A 21,233-nucleotide genomic window follows, 5' to 3' on the forward strand; every position below is an offset into this window, starting at 1 on the left:
AGGTATTGTTATGGATGGGTGATGCCGCAGAGGCTTCCAGAAGCCCACATCACACAACTCGCGAGCAAACGAAAACCGGCATAGGAGGCTGCATTCAACAACGGGCAGCTCTTTGCACGGGGCGATTTCGCACAGATCAGCCAAGCCAGATTGATAGAGGACAATGGAACGGGGGTCTTTAGACTGGTCGGGAGGCATATGCATATATATCGATGTTGCGTTATTCGTTTTGGTGGTCTATACGTTTTGACATAGTCGCTATTCCTGTAAAACGGAACGCATTGGACTCTTCAACGAGCTAAGTAAGTATGGTGACGGGCAATGGAAAATAATGAAATTTAATCACTACCAATCTACAAGATCTATGGTCCATGGAAAAGAGAGGACCAAGACCTCAAGATGCCTCATATGGAAGATTTAGTACATGATGTGGGCAAGGCAGGTGAAGCTCACAATGCCAAAATCATCGTTATGACGGGACACACACGGTCAACAACACAAGTGCCCGACTTCAGTGAAGAGGCACATCATTTGTACGTCTAATTGTCATGATGGGTGCTTGCCTATGTCCTATCTAATAGCCATTGGTCTCCGTCTGTTGCTATGGGGTCAGGTGTCTCCAACACACTAAGAAACGTAATCGTAAACCAGACGCATCTCGACTTTCTTGTCGCCCTTCTTGAGCACAATGCTGCGGGCGTACCGCCGCTCGCCGCCGATGTTCTGGAAGCCCCAGACCTGGACGGCGATCCAGCCGTCCTTCTGGTTGTGGGCGACGCTGACGAGGTGGGCGGCGCCGTCGGGGCCCGTCTTCTCGGCCTCGTCGGCGAGCCAGTTGGCGGCGAGGTAGTCGGCGCCGGCGTCGTCGACGCCGTGCCCGCTGACGGCCTTCCGGAGGTCGTCGCCGGCGGCCACGAAGTGCGAGTGCGAGTCGACGGTGCCGAAGAGCCAGTCGCTGTGGCTGCGCTGCTCGCCGTCGGCGCACCGGTTCTCCGTCGTGCCCTTGATGCCGCCCGTCGCCGTCTGCTCAATGTCGATGCGCACGCACTCGCCGCCCGTCGAGGGCGGCAGGGGCGGGCCGCGGTACTGCTTCACCGCCAGCGTCACCGTCGCGAAGCCGATGGCCTTGCGCGTCAGGTAGCCGATGCCCTGCAGCGCCAGGCCGGGCTCCGTGTTGTCGGAGAGGTTCTTGTTCTGTGTGACGCAAGGAGGGTTTTTTAGTCATGTGAATGAACGTAGGCAGGCGGTATATATTGAATGCACATGCGCGGATGCCCCGCATAAGCTACTGGTAGGTTGCTACCACCTGGCTGGATTTCTACGTACCATGACCCATGTGCCGTTGAGGTCACCGATCGTCTTGCTTGCTGGGGCGGCCATTGTGTATATGGGTGTGTATCTGCGGTGTTCGCTGGAACAACAAGAAAAGAAACGAAGATTGTTCGTGTGTATATCAGAGGTTTGTTGAGTGTAGCAGCACCGTCGTATGTTGCCCGAGAGGTATGTTGAGCTGTATATGAAGTGGTGGTGGGGCCCCTTTTTAGGTACGTAATGCCGCTGAGGGGCGGGATGGGGACTCAAGTAGGGGACTTATCTTAGGCCAGTAGCATGTGCAGTCAAAACTGTCTGTAAATGAAGGGCAATTGAGGCTTGACTTAAGGCTCGTGAGCAATTAAAACCTTGGAGATTCAGGGCCCTTGAACAAGGGATTATTTCGCTGTTGATCGATAGAAGCAACTGAATCTGTGTGATTCAATTGAGGTCGAACTTGGTACTGATGTTGTAGCTGAACATACCTCTTTATACATCTCCTAATGTATCAATTTGGCTCATACCAATCATGAGTTGCACACATCAACCCATCATATGTCTCGCCTTTGATAGCTATGCCACTTCTACTGGACCGAGGTATACTGTCTTCAACCACGCCAACCGAGCCGTTGTCAGTTACTTGTTCGGGCCTAATGTCTGACCCGGATGCGGGGAGAGCCCCTGTGCGACTCAGCTGGATTTCCCCATTCGAACTTGAGGGGAGGGCTGCCATGGCGCTTGGCCCTGCAGCAGCGCGCCCCTGTCATCCAGAGGCAATTATCTCCCAAAACCTAATCTGATGCCGCGCTGGACAGACAAGAATGGCAAGCGCTGCGAAACCTGAAAACGCTGGCCCGGAATCTATCCCCTCTGAACCAGCTAACGAATCAGCTAACGTATACGATTACGACAGATCTCAAGTCTGCTTGCCTGGAAACAACGCAGTTGAATCCTTGACAGCAGTTGTGATATGCGGCAATGTGAAAGCAGCTGTATCAAGTCCCTACCGACACACGACAGGGAGAACACTGAACCTATGTAGCCCCCCTCAAAAAGCCTGCATAAAACACCGGCGCTGAACACCGTTTGCTTACTGTGACGCCGGGTGCAGCCTTAAGTGCCCCATGTGGCGTTTCTCCTGGTTTAGCAACAAGACTGATTCGAGGGCGGCTTGTAGGTAGATACCCCTATTAATAATACCTTCCAAAAGTGTGGAATTTTTGGTTTACCAGAAAACTCCCACACAGGCAGTCAGTTGAAACGATGGCATCAAGGTTATCTAGGCCGGTTGTGTTGGTTTCGCCTCCATTCTCATGTGCGCTTAGTCTGTGGGATATATTATCGTAATAATCGAACGCCGTCCTCCCCAGGCCACACGGAACCTTACCATCGGACATGTAACAGCTATGCTGTCTAGGCTGACGCGAATCTAAGTCGATGTGGCCGTTTGATAAGCGCCGTGACCCTATTGAACAGTGGAAGACTCTTCTACCGGTATGTAAACTTTACCAGTCGACCGCTTCGGTCCAAAGAAGTCGTTTTGCCGCTTGCGGTTTCAACCCAATGAAGTGGAAGATATCGAACACGAGGCTTACCCCGTCCCTACTTCCATGTAGCTCACCAACCTGGACTTAGCACTTAGCATTGGGCTTGGAAAATGAGAAAAGCCGTGAAAATGAGGACGACAGGCTCTGGATCAAGAGAGCCACCGCGATCCAACCCCTTTGCGTATGACGGTGCCATAGGGAAGGGGCAGCAACGACTCAATCGACTCAACCAGGATCTCCCGCAAGCAAGTAGCGGCTGCCACTCCCCAACCACCTTTGACTAGAGATCCACCAAGTGACAGCGGCAGGGGATTAAGCAAACGGCTCGAGACTAGCACTGCAGGGCAACAGCAGCCGATACTGCTACCTACCCTGGGCCCATAATGCCCGCAGCGTGGCCGTTGAGCGGCGTCGGTGGTGGAGCGGAAAGGACTGGAAAAGCAGGAGGTAGGAAAAGTCGTCAAAAATCTCAGCCTGCGCGCCCCCGTTGGTGCTCGAACACGCCTACGAGAACCCCCTCGGGTAGGGTTTTCTCATGGCTTGAACCTCTTCCTGTTTTACACTGCGCGGGTTGATGAACCCGCGCGCCAACGTATTCAGCCAGCAGGCCGCGTTGGACGGGTTGGTTGCTGACTGCTTCAGTTATTGGATATCATGTGTGTCGGTGCGCGTGCGTGTGGCCCAGATGCTTGCGTGGTTTTCAACCCAACGACGACTTGGGATACTGCTGTCCAACCAACTGGTTTGGAACATCTCAGACAGACTTGCGTGGGCAGCCGACATCAACCTGGTGGGTGTAGCAGCCAGGCATTATTGTTGGTGAAGGCACGATGCGCTGAGCTGCGTCAACGGTGACGACCGAAAGCGTATAAGACGACTCGTGGCATCGTGGCTCGCGACTGGTGGTGAAAGGGGGACCTTACGTGGTGAAAAGGTGGTTCTGGTCCATCTTTCGGACCAACGGAGAGCTCAGATGGGTTTGTTCAGAGAATTTATCAGGATATTCGGTGGTGTATTGGCATGGCCCTATAGGACCAGTCCCATGCCATTCAACCAGGAGTGAGCCCTATGGCTTCGTAATGCGAAGATCTCGAACTACGGTTTTGACGAACAGAGAGTGCGCTCTTTCCCATTGGCCGTTCCACGAAGCTGCGGAGTCAATAAAGGGGACTGCGAATATTAATTACCCTGTGATCGTCAACGGTTTCTATCCAGACGTCGGAGTGATGATAGCCACCTCGGTCTAGAGCAAGCCAGCCCGCACGAAACAAGGAATAAGCAGTGTATCAACGCAGTCACTTTTCTCGAAGCCACCCAGCCTTCCAAGCACAGCGGGCCCAAAACCTCTGCCCTCGTGTACCTAAGGCATCTCGTCTCGGTCTAAGAAGCTCAGGGGGGTGTACCTACATACTAGAAGTCCTAGCAGTGAGCTTGATATCTCGGGGCGTGTGCTGGATCCGGTTTTCAGGTAGGGCAAAACGGACCGTTACCGACCTCTCGGGCTGCTGCTGACCAGTATCGGAACTTCAGCTGGATCATGCTATTGCTGCCTAGTCCTGATATCCCATAATACGTCAGTCGACATACAACTAATGATTGGGATACATGTAGGTTGGCACGACCTTTACTGTACTTACACCTTGGTCACCTGCACAGTTCGACAGACGAGTCTGCCCTACATGGGCATTACATCCGCTTTATGTAAGAAAATACAGAACATATATGGCCTAAGCTAAACAAGTATACGGAGCAGGACCACACACATAGAGCCATAGGTATGTTCGTTCAGTGTCTTGTGGTACGGGACATTTACTCTACGCCGCTCGAGGGACAGGTGCAATAAAGATCTCCATGGCGTTGGCAGAATAACACTGTGGTAGGCTGAGAGTCAAAGGATTTATAAGGTATAGTCACCACATGATGCGTACTTGGATGTTGGGCTTTGATGAGCCACCGAGCCGGGTGTCGTTCTAGCTTCACCTTACGACTGCCTGCCTTCAGTAACAACACGTATCAATTAAACCCAGAGAGCGGAACCTCTCTTTTGTGCTGTTTTGATATTGATTATGTACTCAAGTGCCATCACTGATAACCTCCTCCTCCGCCACCTGTTCAACCCCCCAAAGACATATGACACCCTGGCCTCTGATACTGGTTACCTAAAGACAGTAAGAGAAGCGTATCTCGAGACGTTTCGAGAAGCGACCAAAATAAGCGTAGTCGTTTGGACAACATACGTACGTACAAACCAAACATGTCCATTATATGAATGCAGTTGTGAAAGCCGTGCTCCTCACGGCGATCCGGGATCTACGGCACACGTCTGCTAGTATTCTTCTTCTTGGGGCTCAGCCCCGTGGGGGATGTGACGCGGCCCCCCCGTACGGCAAATTTTTCCGAGCCCACCCCTTTTTCCATCAGAGAAAACGACTTTTTCCCGTTCTGGTGTCGGATGGTGGACAGATGGAAACCTGGCGAGGATCACTGTCTGACTAGTTTATCTTTCTTTCCTTTGCCTACATTGAGCATGGCGGTGTACAACCCGTTATCTTGGACGTGTACGCATACGCAATGGGCGATGTAGACGTAGTCGGCTTTTGCAGGCGCCACGGACTCCCTTACGAGTTGCCTATTACGACCCGGCGGAGAGTATTCTGGGCTAGGCAAGACATACACTTCTATCACGTACCACGAGATTCTAATGAGCCGGAGTATGATACAGCTGCTGTCTAGATAAGGTTTCTCGCATCTTGGTATAGCCATTGAAACCAGTCCGTCCTTGCTGGCGTTCCAAGGTTGCGCACCCGTCTGCCTCTTGGACGTCTGCCCCTTGGATTGCCCCTTGGTTCATTTACCCCTTCTTACCGACCCAAAGAGGGGCCAATGCCGTGGCAGGATGGTCACCGGGGCTGTCCTACTGAGTAATGAGGTGGGCTGTCTGCCACCGTCAGCGGCCGCGGCCAAACCCCCGGCCCACCTACGTACGCAGTTTGAGGTGTGTCCGTGGAGGCGGCTGACCGCCTAGAAGCCGGCAGAGCTTCCATGAGGAGCTCAGACACCTCCTCGCACACAGGATCTCTCCGACAATTTCCCCTCCAGAAGTACGCGGCCGTCGAAGGAAAAAAAAAGAAGACGGCACGACTCAATGAAGACGCTTGTCTCCAGAGTAGTAGTCAACCTTCTCTCTCCCTCTACTGGTACCACCCGTGATGCCATCTTTGTTCTTCACGTGCTAGCCATACACCACAGAGGGTGCGTCGGTCAAGGGCTGACCGCGCCCCAAGCTAGGTATGCATGATGATATTCGAACCCTTGGTCGTCCGAAGCTTGAACGAAGTTCTGACGAGCGATCACACCATCCGTGCCTCCTTAAACTTTGGTCCAGTTTCCAAGGCAGTGGCAACAATGGTGGCCTTTGCATCGGTAGCCAAGATCCAGGCTCTCGTCGAAAGAAGATGCACGAGTAAGGGGGGCCCCGCCCTCCCCCAGAGCCTTAGATAACCTTACTGTAACGACCCAGTTCCGGTCTTGGATCTTGATGTCTCGCGGATTGAAGCGCACTGGGGGTTGCGCCAGCCACCCTTGGAATGTGTGCTGAAAAATCCCACGGATAATGCATGAGGGGACCAACTGCATGGCATGGGGGAAGGCTGCGGCAAGCTCACGAGTCAGTAACCCTGCCCGCTTGGTAAGACCCTGTTTGCATCTGCATCTGGTAGAGGGGAGGTTTCCCGCCGCCTACAACGTATGCATGTGCAAACGGCCCCCCGGTAGTTACGGACATGAATCGTCGTCATGTTGGTGCCGAGAACAAGTAAGGATCGTCGTCAAGTCTTGCGTGATCCTGCCTCCGGCTGCCCGGCTTCAATATCGGCCGAGGCGTGAGTGAATGTCTGAGCGGGGTTCATCCGTCATGTCATGCCTCTGAGGATCTTCGCAAGTTTACATGATAGATATACATATGTATTGGTATATACTAGTGGAAGTTGTAAAGATCGTTCCGAGATTTGAGAAACGTAAGTAAGCATACATAGTGGATATCCTATCTTGAAAGGGGCGCCTATCTCCTGTGTAGTAGTACATACTCCGTACGGAAGGCTTGACAGTAGACAGCGGGCCAGTTGGCCATCTCAAAATCAAGTTTGTCGGTTTGGGTGAGATGATGAGGTACTGCTTGGGTGGTGTGAATGTGTAACGCCAGTTGGGTTCTTGGGAGATCCACTGCGGAGTGGGTTCACGAAAAACATGTTTTAAGATTCTTTCTGGCAGGGAAGTAAAGTCCTCTATGGACACTGCTATGGGCTCCCCTGCCAGCCTGCCATCAAAAGTCCCGCCCACGAGACACAGCGTTGGGCAGCAGCAACTTACGGCTCGGTAAGGCTGGGAGGCACAATTTCAGGGTCCATACTTTGGACCCTTCATGTGCAAATCCCGGTAGCCTACCAGCCTACCAGACTACCAGACGCACCATCCATTATGGTATGGCGGCAGGGGCGGTGGGCAGCTTCCCATTGAAAAATGTCCCGCTGGAAGTGGATGACTTAAGCAAGCCCTTGCCTGTTGAAGAGACTTGTTGGTGAAGCTTCATGCCACGAACATGTCGTCTTCGGTCTTTGGTGCCTCCAAGGTACTGTGCATGTATCGTGGCATGAAGACGTTTCATTTGAGGCGCTTGGGTTTCTCACTTCTTCGATATCCAGTTCGAGCTCACCCCTCTTTGGCGGTGACTGACTAGAGTCTGAACCAACCACGCCGTCTGTACACAATGCCACATCACGCGGCCCAGGCATACCAAAGTAGTGTTTGTCGACTTTGGAAGTAAACGGTGAAATACTGTGGTGAGATAAATCGTTGCCCGTCCAGATGTCCGTCGGACGACTAAGTACCGTCCAGGGGCACTTCCGGGGTAATCCGAATGGTTACAATACTTGTACTACTAGAATGACCAGAAGAACGTGTATGAACCGCACTTGACGGTATGGTAATAGGCATGCAACCCAGGGAACTCACCATCAGTGACCGGTTTGCCTACAGTCAAGTTTTGTGGCAGTAGGTAAGAGCGCATGTCGCATGTAGATAAACACCGGTCTGCGGTGAAGATAGCCTGGCAACCATGATCGGGCAGTTACAATTATGATGGGACACACCGAACTCGCTCCTCCAGTTGCCGTTGTCAAACGTGATCATACTACGCCCCGACGGGAAACTTTTGGGGTTTGAACAAGCGACGGGCGACGGGGACCACGCTCCGACACGTCTGATTCGGCTAGTTTTGGTGGAACGAGTGCTGAAAGATCAGCATCCAAGGGAGTCATGCTCTTCTGGTTGCGGCCAATGGGTGACTGAGCGTCGGTCAATCTCGACGATCAATTGCAGCTGGGAGCGTGGTGCGACGGGGATCAAGACTTTTGTCGAGGCGGTCAAGACAGATCTCCATCAGACATTAACCCCCCTCTGTCGGCTTCTGACCGAACAGGCATATTTTTTATCCTTTTCGCTGCCGCATTACCTCCGATGACCTCGGGTGCTAGGCTCGCATGCTCGGGGGCCTTTTTGGTCCATTTCTGGAAGGTGTATCTCGGTGGAGTCTCCCGATTGCTTCTAGATGACTAAAGGAAGGATTCTACTAGGATTCTAGGTATCATATCGTGATACTAGTAGTACCTAGCAGCACGCCCACAAATTTGGGGGGAAGGGGGGGTTCACTCACTTGGGATCTTGTGCGCAATCAGGCACGGTTAGCGGTGACCAGCCAGATAGCATTTGGAATTGTTAGCGAGTCCATAATTGGCTCTAACAAATAAGGTACGGTAGCAGGCATTAGTAGTACGGGTGTGGTTGGTTCCTGTCAAGCAAACACACTACGCGATAGTTTCGAGAGAAAAAAGGAAATGTTTGGTTTGATGCAAGGCTTCAGAAGGTTTGACTAGGCTCCCGGTAGGGATGCACATGTTGTGGTGAGAGGTTGATTGAATGATGTCATCAACGCTGCATGAAACGCCAGCTAGCGGTTTGTTCCGGGAGACGATTTGGCAGGGTAGATATGCGAACAAAAGGGTCCTCGAGATGGCGCAGTCGGCACGTTGTGCTGGATGCAGAGGCGCCCCCAACCTAATCAGCCACACTGTCTCGTCTCAATTGATCGCCCTCTCGAGGAAGCGAATACGGGTGGTAAGATATTAGACGGCTATCTGCTCAACCATGTAAGCTTAAAAAGAAAGAACGCCACTGGCTCCCAACTCACAGTGAACCTTGAAATGGTGATGGTGGTTGGGAAAATAGAAACACAGAAATAGTCGTCGGGAGTCGGGTTTGTTGTGGATGGATCATGGATATGCATCATTGCGCTACACGTATTTTAAGCGGCAGCTGACCTTAAATAGAGCCGAGCGAGCGAGTCCTAATAGCGAATCGTTATACAAATCTGATTGCGATTGCTCAAGTACCTTCCTTGGAGGGTAACGCTTAGGGCGACGATCTTGACGATTGTTGAGATAGACGACGACGCGAAATGTCGCAGGCTGCGAAGTGAATGGATGTCGCCGGCTAAGACGAGTCACCGTAAACCCCATTAGTGCAATCCATGTGTACTACTTAGCATATGTATCCGTATGTAGGTATGCTTTGATTTTGATATGATTAGCAATGACAAGGCCGTCAACACCGAGCTTCTACCACGGATGCTGCGCGCCACTAGCCCATGGACCTTTCCGCACCGAGTGCCGAGTATGCTGTACGGCCGCTAGTGTTCCCTTACCAAATAATTTTTGTTTGCAGGACATTGGATTTCGGAGTTGGCGACGGACGTGTCTGTTCGACAACAGCTACCGCAAGGACAAGGAGATATGCTTGCAGACAGGGCTGGAGACACCGTGACAGAACTGTGTATTTGACTGTGCTAAGCGATCATGACATCACCTTCATTTTCGCTTGGATCGCCTCTCAAAGCGCAGCACATGCAGCGCCAACAACAAAACCAGAGGGAGGAACGGGAGCTCTGAGCACTGACTTGAAGCAGCCGAAGACGGGACTGGCATCAACATATGTAGTCGCATTCAATATGTACATAGAGGTTTGGGCAATTGTACCTTAGCGGGGTATTCTGCTGGTGTCAGGTCAAGCGCTTGATCTCAGCAATGATCAATCAATGGCTGCACATCGATGTACATTTTTATCTCGCACTTGACCTTTCGGTCTGGTCACGCATGGAGTTCACCCCCAAAATTGTAACAAGACTGGAAACTTCGATTGCATCTGGTCCTGTCAAACCTCACTGCTGCCTCTGCATAAGGAAATATTGGTCGAACGGTTGCAAGAAAACTTGCTTTTCAATAGGGGTCCATAACCCTCGCCGCATGCGATTTTAATTAGTGAGGCATGGCATGTACAGGTCAGGATCAAGTGTATCTTTTGAGAGAGGGGGGGGAGGGGGGTAGGTTTGTCACTTGCGGTTGCATGAGTTTGAGACGTAGCCAATTATCACAGGGGGTGGGATACCCGCCCGGATGGGAAGGAGTGGGATGGATCGCAGCTTCATGTGCCATGTACAACAACGCGACTTCTCCCAGCGAGTGTCCTGCAATGGATGCGCGCTGTCTTTTTTCTCTTTTTTTTTTTCTCGAGTACCGCCCTAGCCACACCCACCCGCACACATCACCAATGGGAACTACAGTCAATATATGCACACATTGCATCGTGCAAAGTGGCAACCAACCGAGTTTATACCCTATACGAGCTCGTACAGAGGGCATTGGTTTTCAGCTGGTCGAAATCCGTTTTCTAGACGCCGAACTTGACCTTCGTGACGATGCTTGTTCCCACGCTTTTGCTGTGGGGACAGGACTTTTTGGGGCTACATCATGACGTCGCAACGAACAATGTAGGTACATGCTAAGTCTCTTGTTAGTCCTCCTGGCCGCTGGGAGGAAAGCCGGCACCAAAATTGCCGTGGCACGCGTGGAAACACTAGGAACCGCACAACGGACGAAAAAGATGCCCAATTGGCTCTCAGGGCGTTGGCCAGAATGGAATTATCCGCCAGGGGCAGGGAACCCGGAAGTCTACATGGGGATCCATCAACATTCCCATAAATTTCCCCTCCTGGAGGTACATACTTGCCTGCTTGCCCTCCTTGCAGTACGTGAGCAAGGTGAGGTACATTACATGCCCGCCTGTACATGTGCATATCCATAACCTCTTTAGCCCCGGTTTCTATTCTCGGTGCTGGCCAATCACCATCGAGTAATGTCGTCACAAGCGCAGATCTATTAATGAATACCATCCAGGACAAGCGCTAGAGATGTTCGCACAACCTACAGTACGCCTCACATTGCTGCCAGTTACATTGCATTAGCTAGGTTTTCCTTTGGATGCTTCATCTCTTAACTTTATTCTTATGACAGTACAATCGAAAGATGATGATGATGCCGATGATGAGGGCGACAGCGTCGACGAGGGTGACCTGGGACCAAATCTGAGCAAGACCACAGGGTACCACCTGGGTAGAATATTGATATGTATGACAGCAGGGGACTACCTTGTTTTCTTCATGCCACCCACTGACTGACCAACGGTTAGCCTTGGAGTATGATAGAGCCGGCCTAAATAGCCAGCACTCGAGGTTGCTGTTTTCGGCCATGGCAGTCTTCCTAGTCATACGAATCACACGAATCGGCAGGCTCGAACCCGTTTCGTATCTCCGCCGGTATCTACCCTCAACTTCGTCGAGTTCCTTACCCGGAAGGTCGGAGGCGGAGGGGTATGCGGTTGAAAGCTGTAAACCGTAGGTTAGGCAGTGACAGTGGTAGGTACACATACATATACTGAACGAGTGTGTTGGGTCTGCTTGCTGTGCTAGGCTGCTAGGTGCTGTAGGCATAACCGTTGTCATCACCCACCACGCCCCGTCTCTACGTAGTCATTCCCGTCGGCATCCTACATGTTTGGTTGATCAGCAACTCAAAAGGGGGCGCGCTGTATGTACGGGTTCGAGGTACCGCAGCACCACCACACACTCATCAGGTAGAGACACACACACATTGTAGCATTTTTGGAGCACAGGAGAGGTCCAAAACAAGTCTCTTGCCTCCTAGTCGGACCCCCCCCCCCAATTACCTGTCGGCAGGACTGACGATCACTTACAACATGGCCCTATCAGGATACAATCAGGGTACTGCTACAAGTACAATTTCCAACTTTCAGCAGAGAGGGGCCGGCCCGCCCCAAAAATTGCAACGGGGCCCCGGTATTCTTCCCACCTGCCACTGAGCATAGCGTGTACAAGCCCCCCGAGGCCCTTCTCGCGCATTTCCATCAAACCGCTTCGTTGCACGGCGAACCTATCCCAGACCCATCGAACCCATCTTTCTGTTCTCTGTCACCTGGCTAGCTCTTCGGCCTTCTCCCTTTTTATTCCAGGCATCGCTTCTCAACCTGAAGATACATTTCCGACTTTGATTCTCTTCAGACCAGACCGACAATTCTTTTTTGGCTGCAGTCTGTAAGCACAGCACCTCCGTTCCCACACCACCATTCTTTCCCTGCATCGTCATTCATCGTCAGCTGTGTATTGTGAAGTGAGAGAGTGGGTAGCGCTGCAAAAAAAAACTAAAACTGCAGGGGACAAGAAGAGGAGCACTGTTTCCCACTCGTAGCTGCATCACACATACACACTCCCGCTCACAACACAGAAAGGATACAAGACAGGCAGAGCAAAAAGGAAAGAAACGGAACGGTCGTGAGGCAAAGAAGGCAACAACCAAACCCTTTAACTCTCCTCGGCCTTTCTCTGTTCCCTACGTGCAGGCAGTTACATTTTCTTCCGCAACCACTAGTCCCATTGCATACGGCCGGCAGCCAGGCACTTTCCGGAACCCTCCTAGGCCAACTCCTACTTGCAACCCACACATTTACACTGCACTTGGCACTTCCTGTGGAATCACACCACCACAACGGCCATCCCCCTTGCTTGTACAAAGCCATTTCACCAACAAACTTTTGCTCCCTCTTCCTGCTCAGCAGTTCAACACGCATACACCACTACGATAACCTCAACTGGTATTACCAACAACTCTGCAGCAAGCTAGAGCTGGACACAACCTACCTGGTCGACCTTCCTACTTTGCACTTTGCACTTTGCAAAGCCACTTATACGCCGCCCGCCGCCGTCTACTATCCTGACACGGCACGCACCCGGCACCCGACTACTACTCGACGACAAGAATCGATTTTCGACCGCATACGCGAATCACAGAGAAAATGAGTGAATCATTCCCAGCAGTGGAGCCGCCGCGCCCCCAGCGTGCCGACTCATCTTCAGGGTCGTCAGTCGAAAGCCAAGAAATCCACATGCCAATTCCAACGAGGCCACGCCTCCCGAGCCGTAAGAGCAGCGGCACTCTGATTGTCCCTCGAGATTCATCCCAAGTCGGCCCTGTACCAACCGTTTTTGGATCCGATGATGTCAGGGCCATGAGCCCCCGGCGGAATAGCGAAGACCTCGACAAGATGGGCCGCGAAGCACGCGAGGAACTTCACAGGTATGTTGGAGGAGACAAGATACTGTCGAGAACACAAAGTTAACCTAGTATCGCTTAGGCACGCAAAAGCACTGCAAGATTCTCTGTTGTTGCTTTTCAACCGTATAGAGGCTGTCAAGGAGGAACACGATAAGCTCGACAACAACAACAAATTCCTGCAAAAATATATCGGAGACCTTATGAGCACAAGCAAAATCACAGCAGGCGGCATTCGAGGCAGAAAATGAGTTGTTGCCGCGCGCCTCACTACCACTTCAGAGCACGGGGGAGAGGTTGTTCGCAAAAGCTCGTGGCGTCGCTGTCGCCCCTGGTCGACCAAAGCGACAAGAGTCCTGATTCAGCAGGAACGGACACGAATGAGATCGCCACTTTCTAGATTTATTGATACCCGGAGCGGAGCCGTCCTAGGATGTGGGCGACAGGATACCTCACTGTTGCGCCTGCGGCTGCCTCGTTCCTTCTACATTACAACCTGAATGCGTTTGCGCCAAACGAGGGTGCTTCGTAAGGCTTCAAGGCCTTTTTGGGTCCATGCCCGGATTCGAATCTATTCTCGCGTGTTTTTTTTTACCACACTATGGCATTGGCGTACGACATGAGAGACGGCAACACGGCGGTTCGCAAAAGGAAAGACGTGAAGGAGGAGTCGCTTATACCAAGGCTTTTTTTATTTTATTTTTTACTTGTTTGGCTCATTCAGCATTCGGAATACGCATACGGATGGCGAACCGTTGACCCATCACCACTAGCATTATCATTATCATCATCATCAAGGCCCGGCATTGGCCCCGTTGGCGTTGCGTCGAGACGAGAATTCATGAATGGTTTGTACATTATTACCAACATCATTGGTGACAGATCAGCACGGGACGGAGTTTGGGTGCAGAGGAACAAAAGCACCACCCTTGGCGCCATCTGGGACGAAAGGTGGAAAATGAGCAACTAACTCATTCAATCTTCTGGTATCGTGTATGTAGGCGTTTTGCATTTACCGAGACAGTTAAAATGACCAATCGTCAAGATCAAGTGTGTGTGTGTGTGTTTATCCCTTCAAGCGTGTCAATCCCTCTTCAGTTGTCTTACATGGCATACATATCGTGCATTTCATGCCTGCGTGCTACGACTTGTACCTAAGGCGAATACATGCTGCGTATGTTTTAGCCCTTGAATCTTAAGTGTTACGAACGACGAGTTAATCAGCCTGAGCTTTGCGGGGTATACGTTGCGCAAGTGCCAAAAAAGGAAAGGGGATAGATGGTGAATGGGGGTCGATGCACGTCATTGTACGTAAAGAGTCTTGACTGGAGGAGGCTTTGTCCGTTGTCCGGAATTATAAGCGAGTCGAACCGATACACTACATGAGGATGGGGGGTTGGGCTGACCTGTCAGTTTTGGAAGGATGGGAGTGTCTCTGCTTAGAAGCTGGGCTAATTAGGAAGGATGAAGGAGCAGGTGTGGAGGGTTGTGTTGGTACCCTCAATGACCTGCGATCCGGGATCCGATGTGCGTTTCTTTTCCCTTTGCTTCTGGGGATCCTGGGGCTAGGGGAGAAACCTCTCTCTCTGTGGAGAGAAGAATGGGGCGGGGTGGGGGGATAAGCAAGTGTGCATGGAACGTCTCACGCGAGGCGAAGACAGAGTTCCAAAAGTGCGAATGGAAGACTTAAAGTGTTTGGTTGGGTCCCACGAGTCCGGATCTGCTCCGTGAGGACTGGGCACCGAGCTCAGGATTGATCGGCCGTTGAGAAAGAAAGCAAAAAAACACAACGATGAAGTTTTTGATTGCATCTTGAGCTGATATGACGGTTGTTGGTCGGGTCTTACAACGGCAAATTGGGGGGACATGGTTGTCCCCCCCTTTTCTTGCTTCGTTCTCTGTGGACAGCCCAGATTGGGGAGCGATACGATATCGGACCGTTCGTCATTTGGGGCCTACCACAGCTTCCTTGCGATATTCCGATCGATATACTGCGAGCTGACTGGCTGTCAGAGTTTCATAGTCTTCTCGAGTGGGCGGTTAGCCTGTCAAGCCCATATGCGCTGTCTTTGGCCCCTTTTTAGTAGTAGCCTAGTAATAGGGAAGGGGGGACGCTGGACGACTGCTGCTGGCTGGACATAATCAAGAAGAACCCAAGCTCGATCAGATCAAGAGGCGAGCGTTTTCCTGGCAAAACACGAACGAAGACAAGTCCGACGATGGGTCCCCGACAAGCCCAGGTGATTTAGCATAGAGGCATCGAAGGAGAAATACCCTTAGCCGACGCCTTACATGTCTTCTCAGCTTCCTGTGGGATCGGTATAATAACTTCTTAAACTGCACCAGTAGCCAGGTACTCTCAGCTATGACTGATTGTATGGGAAATTGCCTTGGGGATTCACTACCACACTCTGATGATTTGGTCCTTTCAGAGTAATCTTGGGTCTCGTCAAAGACCGTTCTTGTTCACAGCGTGTAAGCGTGGATACGAAAGGGCTGGGGACCACCGTTGTAGTGGTAGCAGTAGTATGGAGCAGATACGCGTGCCCCTCTGATGAATGGCTGGAGGATCGAAGGGGGATGAACGCTGAGTGTAGTCTTCGTATAATTATTCACGATCCACCCCAAAGATAGCACAAGCAGTAAGTAGCCCTGCCAGTATCTCCGCAAGTTTGCTGCCGTGATAAAAGCTATATACAAAATGTCTTCCCGCTGCGACAGCAGCAACAAATATAGATAATTTATGTACACACATGCTCACCCTCTCACCCCCCGCTTACTTCTTCGCCTCCCAAAAGGCCACCTTGACGCCATCGCCAGGCTGGATGACAATCTCGGCCTTGAGGGTCGGGTTGCCACCGTCGACCTCGTGCATGAAGCTCTCGACCCGCTCGAAACGCTGGAACAGGCGCGTGAGCACGTAGCCCATCTCCGTCAGAGCGAACTGCTGCCCGATGCAGATGCGGGGCCCGCCGTTAAAGGGCACGTACTGCCAGGGCTTGGGCTGCCAGTGGAACCAGCGGTCCGGGCTGAACTGGTCGGCAGGGGGAACTTGTCCGACGGCGCCGGGTACAGATCCGGGCGGCGCTGCATCAGGAGCGTGCTGTAGCCGATGGGCGTGTCCTTGAGGATGGCGACGGGCTGCGAGCCGTCAGGCCCGCCGCCGCGGGGCAGGGTGCAGTCCTTGAGCGCCAGGCGTACGTTGAAGGGCACGGCGGGGTACAGCCGCAGCGTCTCGTTCATGACATTCTGCAGGTACTTCATGCTCTTCAGGTCCTGGTACGTCGGCTTGCGGCTTAGGCCGACCTGCTCGGTGATCTCCGCGCGCAGCTTGCGCACGGCCTCGGGGTGGCGGCTGAGCTCGTAGATGGTCCAGGAGAGGGTCGCGGCGGTGGTGTCGCGGCTGGCGAGCAGAATCGCGACCAGCTGGTCACGAATCACCTTGCGGTCGCGCGTGAACGAGGCTAGTTCGTGGAGGAACGTGTAGCCCTCGTCCGACTTGGTGTGGGTGGCAAGCTCTTCGGGGCTCAGACGCAAAGCTCGGTCAATGTAGGCGTTGCAAAGCTCGTTGATCGTCTTGAGACCGGCGCGGAAAGAACCAAGGGGCACGAAACGCTGCAGGGGTCCGGCACGCACACGAATGTTCTGCACTCGCTGAACCTCGTTGAATGCATCAGCGAAAGTTTGGCGGGGAGTACTGTTCGAGGGGTTAGTTTCTCCCTCTGTAGTTGGGTAGGGTCTGGGAAGAGCCAGAGACGGCTTCCGTGGGACTTACGTGAGAGATTTGACGTCCAGGCCTAGAAGGAAATCAGTGGCGACATCAAGGGTGTATCGGAATAGCAAATCACTGATCTCAATGACTTTGCCGTTTCCCGACTCCAGGTCAACCTTCTGGGTCTCCCCGTTCAGCGCCTCTCCATGGGCCATAGCCTTGAAGAAAGTTTCCAAGTGAGATTCGAAGCAATCCAGATGGCTGATGCGCTCCTTGACGAACTGAGGGCGGATGAGCTGCCTGCTAGCATGCCACTTGTCTCCATCCGTAGTGAAGATGCTGTCACCCAAAAAGTCGCTCCATTCTTCGTGAAAGGGCTTGCCCTTGCCGTAATCGGTGAACTGGGAGGCCAGTATAGCCTTGATGTTTTCCGGGTCCGCAGTGAAGAATATGCGCTTGCCAACGATGGTAGTCTCGGCGGTGTACTCAGGTTTATCGGCCAGAAGCTTGGTCCACATCTCCAGGTTCTTGTGGTTCATAGTAGCATTCACCTGGTCCCTAGCGATATCGAGCCCTAGAGTGAATGTGAGCATGACCATGACCATGTGAACGGCAGCACGTAGGATAACTAGCGAGGCTTACCAAAGGGCAAAGTCCCTTTTACGCTGGTAGCACTAGTACCAGGGAGCCGGCGCAGTCGCATTGAGCGGTCGATGCTATTGAGCACGAAATACAGGAAGAAGCTGACGCCTACAAAAACGAGTAGCCCCGTAAAAGAGACATGGCGCACGAGCTCCTCCAGGAGAGCCATGTTGTTTGCTGGTCTCTCGCAAAACCCGTGAAGATAGTAGTGGAGGGAGGGCGAGAGATCCGAATTTCGTAGAAGCCGTGATGATACTGGAACGCAAACTGTAGCTCCGCTATAGAGAACCCGTTTGATAGGGCAATCAACCCTGAAAGTTACCTATGCTCTCCTGTCGGTTGAAAAGCCGAGAAAGCCGAGTGCGATGTCTTGCGGCGTATCAGTAACACACCACCTCATCAACCCAATTGCTGACGAGTACGTTGTCCAGTATAGCTTGGGTCACTGGCCGTCACGTATGGTGCGGTTGATATGAGCTAGGGTGGCAACGCGGGCCAACTGATGGAGCTAGAATGATGATGATAAAGAGGCAGACAGCCGACCTGCACAGCAAGCACTGCGTGAAGTGTAAGAAAAGGAATGGGATGGGGCGCTGAAGGAAAGCCGGGGGCGGTCCTTTACATGTAGGTAAGGTAGTATCCGAATCGGTTACTTGACGCCTTCGATCAAACCCTCGTGGAGTCGTGGGTCTTCCCCGTCCCAAGCACCTGTTAATAAGTGCGCCGGCGTTGCAGGGAGTGCTTTAGATCCTGGGGTATCAGGGTATCAGGGTATCAGGGTGAGTGCTTGGGTGCTTAGGTGCTCGGGCGACACGGCCGATGCCTGAGCAGCCGTCGTTTGATCGAGCTGAAAGTTGATCTCACCATTGCGGTTGTGTACAAGTTTGTTTCCGGCAGCTTGCTAGCCTGACAGGGTGGCAGAGGATACGATACCGAGGTGCAGAAGGTGGGGTTTTGGCGATGAAATGCTATCCCAAGTTGTCGATGGAATAGTGGGCTCTTTTTCTGTCTGCCTAGGTATTTTTTTTCTTCGCTCCTAAGAAGTTTGCTTCCCGTAACGATAGCTCCAACTGAAAACAACTCTATTCAGAATATAGCAGCAGCCCACGCTAGAATCCATAACGGTGGCGCACCTGGTGTGACAAGCACGGAATGCACACTAAGAAAGTGAGTGCCTGCCAATCACCATTGGCAGATTAGAAGGAGAGTAGCTGTAATACTATCGGGCCTTTGAATCGTTACTCAAATACCTGTCACCCGATCCGCATTCCTCCACAGACATTGGCACATCTCTTAGTATCACACAGCTTCACATGTTAACCCCTCACGAGCCACAGCGCATCACGGCCTGGGAATGTCGTCACCCCACGACCAGAGTAGCTACACAAGTGTGGGGTAAGTCTTGGAGGTGTGAATGGAACCTCTACTGGGCCGAGGCAAAGCACTATTCGGTTGAAGATCTGTAATCTTCTGTGTTTCATGCAGGCAGCTATCGACTCCCGAGCTGCACTAGGGATATTACTGTATTATCTACTAGAATAAGTTTCGTATCCCTTATTCGACTATGATGAGGGAGTGTTGTGTAGAGCACCAGCCGTTCCTACATGGGCAGTTCGCAAGTGCTTCCGTCCATGCCTTGTGTGCAGAACACCATGGTGATCGGCGCAGCCCGGACACCTCGCGCAACCATGCGCTCGCGGAACTCGTTCAGCCGGGGTCCGGCTTCGATTTGGCTCCTGTTCTGCCCATCGACGGTGCGGCCGGACCAAAGAACCTCTCCGGCCGCGCTAGCCCGCGGCCAAAGGATGTTGTCCAGGTTGGTCTCATCAATCTCCTCGCTCCACGCCGCAACCTCGCCGCCCAAGACGAGCTTGGCCTGTTCCTCCGTCAGGTTCGCCCGTGGGTCATACGAGTAGACCAGCCCCCAGCTCTTGGTAGGGCCACACCAGTCGTTGAATGGGTAGTTCCCATCGAAGGCATCGCCATTCTCGAATGTAAGCCACGCACCACGGCCACAATCCAAGTACTGCAACATGATTGGTTAGCTCTGATCTAGGGACCGGGATGAAAAGTGCTTCCTACCCAGTAATTGTAGTTGCTATCGATGACTTTGTGGCCTTTTGCGGTGAGGTCTTGGATAGCTGTACCGCCGAGCCAGCTTTGAACCACCACGTCTTCGCCGATGGAAACGTTATAGGACGCCGGAATTTCCTCCCACACAAAGGGAATCAATCCTGCTTTCCTTACTCGAGCGTGATTTTTATCGGTGAATTTTTGTATAAGCGGCCCAATAACCGCCGAATCATTGGTGCCCACGGTTGGGTCCAAGAGGTATTCCTGAAAGTTCACCTCGTCTCCACCAGTGTGGAAATAGGCCGTGTAGGAAGCGAGACGTGGGAGGAGATCGTCCATCAGCTTGTCCAGAAACTTGTCTACCTTTGGCTCATTCAGTCGGAACTGGCCACAGGGAGGTTCGGCACAGTACGTCGTCCAGGGTTCGGCACCCCACGCGGTGATCAAGTCGGGATAAGACTCGGCGACGATACCGATGTGCCCTGGAGTGTCGATTTCGACAATGACTTCTATGCCGCGATGGATGGCATAGGTTTGAATAGACCTGATGTCGGAGGGCGAATAGGTAAGCCCTTTCGCGTACGCGCCATTCTGGGCGAGCTCTGGCATGGAAGGAATCTCGAGAGGCCATGCTTGGGAGTCGGTCACGTGAAGGTGAAGTCTGTTCATCTTGTTCCAAGACATAGCATCAAGGGTTCTGAAGATGTTCTCGATAGGATACCAGTTGCGAGCCACATCCATAAGAATGCCACGGTGAGGGTAAGTCGGCGCATCGGTAATAGCAACTGGTGCAACTGACGTATAAATGGATCCTTGGGAATGCTTGAAAAACAGCTGCGTGAAGGATTCGAGAGCTCTCAGCACGCCAACTGCCGAGACAGCTTGAATCTTCGCAGTACCCTTGGTGTCAAGAGACAAGCTGTATGATTCGTCGACCTCGCCAGCCACAGGTTTCCAGGTGCTGTCTGAATCCTTAGCCGTCTGAGTGATCTCAAGTCTAGTGATGTACGTCTTTGGCTTATTGTATGCAGCCTCAGTCTCTTGGACCTTGTTGCGAGCATAGAGTTTCCACGGAACAAAATTCTTGTTCAGAATGGCATCCATAGCCCGAGACACACCACCTGTCACAATATCTCTGCTAGAGAACTTGGGACCCGGCGGAGAAAAGCCATAGGTCCATGGGAGCTGCAGAACCATGGGTTTCTTATTAGTACTTGGCGAACTGAACATGCAAGAAGGGGCAGGAGACAAGGAAGACCAGCATACAATCCCTCCATTATAAGTAACAAAGACGCCGTGCTTGATCCAAAGAGTTGACTGGCCAGTGGTGATGTTACTCGGGGCTGGCCAAACGGCTTGAACAGGAGCAATAACAGCGACCAAGAGCACAAGACAGGTGGACAACCAAGCCTTACTACCACCAAAGAGCTTCAT

At 52.4% G+C, this 21,233-nt stretch overlaps 5 protein-coding genes across 5 annotated transcripts; 2 read left to right on the forward strand and 3 right to left on the reverse strand.

Moving 5' to 3' along the window:
- Window positions 1-627: 627 nt before the first annotated feature.
- Window positions 628-1,380, reverse strand: PG994_011972 (uncharacterized protein; the record flags this gene model as incomplete). Its single annotated transcript, XM_066863381.1, has 2 exons — window positions 628-1,194; window positions 1,327-1,380. The coding sequence occupies 2 exons, from the start codon at window positions 1,378-1,380 to the stop codon at window positions 628-630; spliced, it is 621 nt and encodes a 206-aa protein (XP_066712491.1).
- Window positions 1,381-6,003: 4,623 nt separating this feature from the next.
- On the forward strand, window positions 6,004-6,397 carry PG994_011973 (uncharacterized protein; the record flags this gene model as incomplete). The annotated part of the gene is made up of 3 exons (XM_066863382.1): window positions 6,004-6,110; window positions 6,244-6,321; window positions 6,379-6,397. 3 exons carry the CDS (start codon window positions 6,004-6,006, stop codon window positions 6,395-6,397), a joined length of 204 nt encoding a protein of 67 aa, XP_066712492.1.
- A 6,718-nt stretch (window positions 6,398-13,115) lies between these two features.
- PG994_011974 (uncharacterized protein) lies at window positions 13,116-13,623 on the forward strand (the record flags this gene model as incomplete). Its single annotated transcript, XM_066863383.1, has 2 exons — window positions 13,116-13,396; window positions 13,455-13,623. 2 exons carry the CDS (start codon window positions 13,116-13,118, stop codon window positions 13,621-13,623), a joined length of 450 nt encoding a protein of 149 aa, XP_066712493.1.
- A 2,525-nt stretch (window positions 13,624-16,148) lies between these two features.
- Window positions 16,149-17,895, reverse strand: PG994_011975 (cytochrome P450; the record flags this gene model as incomplete). The annotated part of the gene is made up of 4 exons (XM_066863384.1): window positions 16,149-16,401; window positions 16,425-17,069; window positions 17,148-17,658; window positions 17,727-17,895. The coding sequence occupies 4 exons, from the start codon at window positions 17,893-17,895 to the stop codon at window positions 16,149-16,151; spliced, it is 1,578 nt and encodes a 525-aa protein (XP_066712494.1).
- Window positions 17,896-19,326: 1,431 nt separating this feature from the next.
- On the reverse strand, window positions 19,327-21,233 carry PG994_011976 (glycosyl hydrolase family 20; the record flags this gene model as incomplete). Its single annotated transcript, XM_066863385.1, has 2 exons — window positions 19,327-19,752; window positions 19,809-21,233. 2 exons carry the CDS (start codon window positions 21,231-21,233, stop codon window positions 19,327-19,329), a joined length of 1,851 nt encoding a protein of 616 aa, XP_066712495.1.

Source organism: Apiospora phragmitis (genome assembly GCF_038363925.1).
Source record: "Apiospora phragmitis strain CBS 135458 chromosome Unknown utg000010l:1.0-9815664.0:1.0-9183399.0, whole genome shotgun sequence".
NCBI classification, from domain to species: Eukaryota; Fungi; Ascomycota; class Sordariomycetes; order Amphisphaeriales; family Apiosporaceae; genus Apiospora; species Apiospora phragmitis.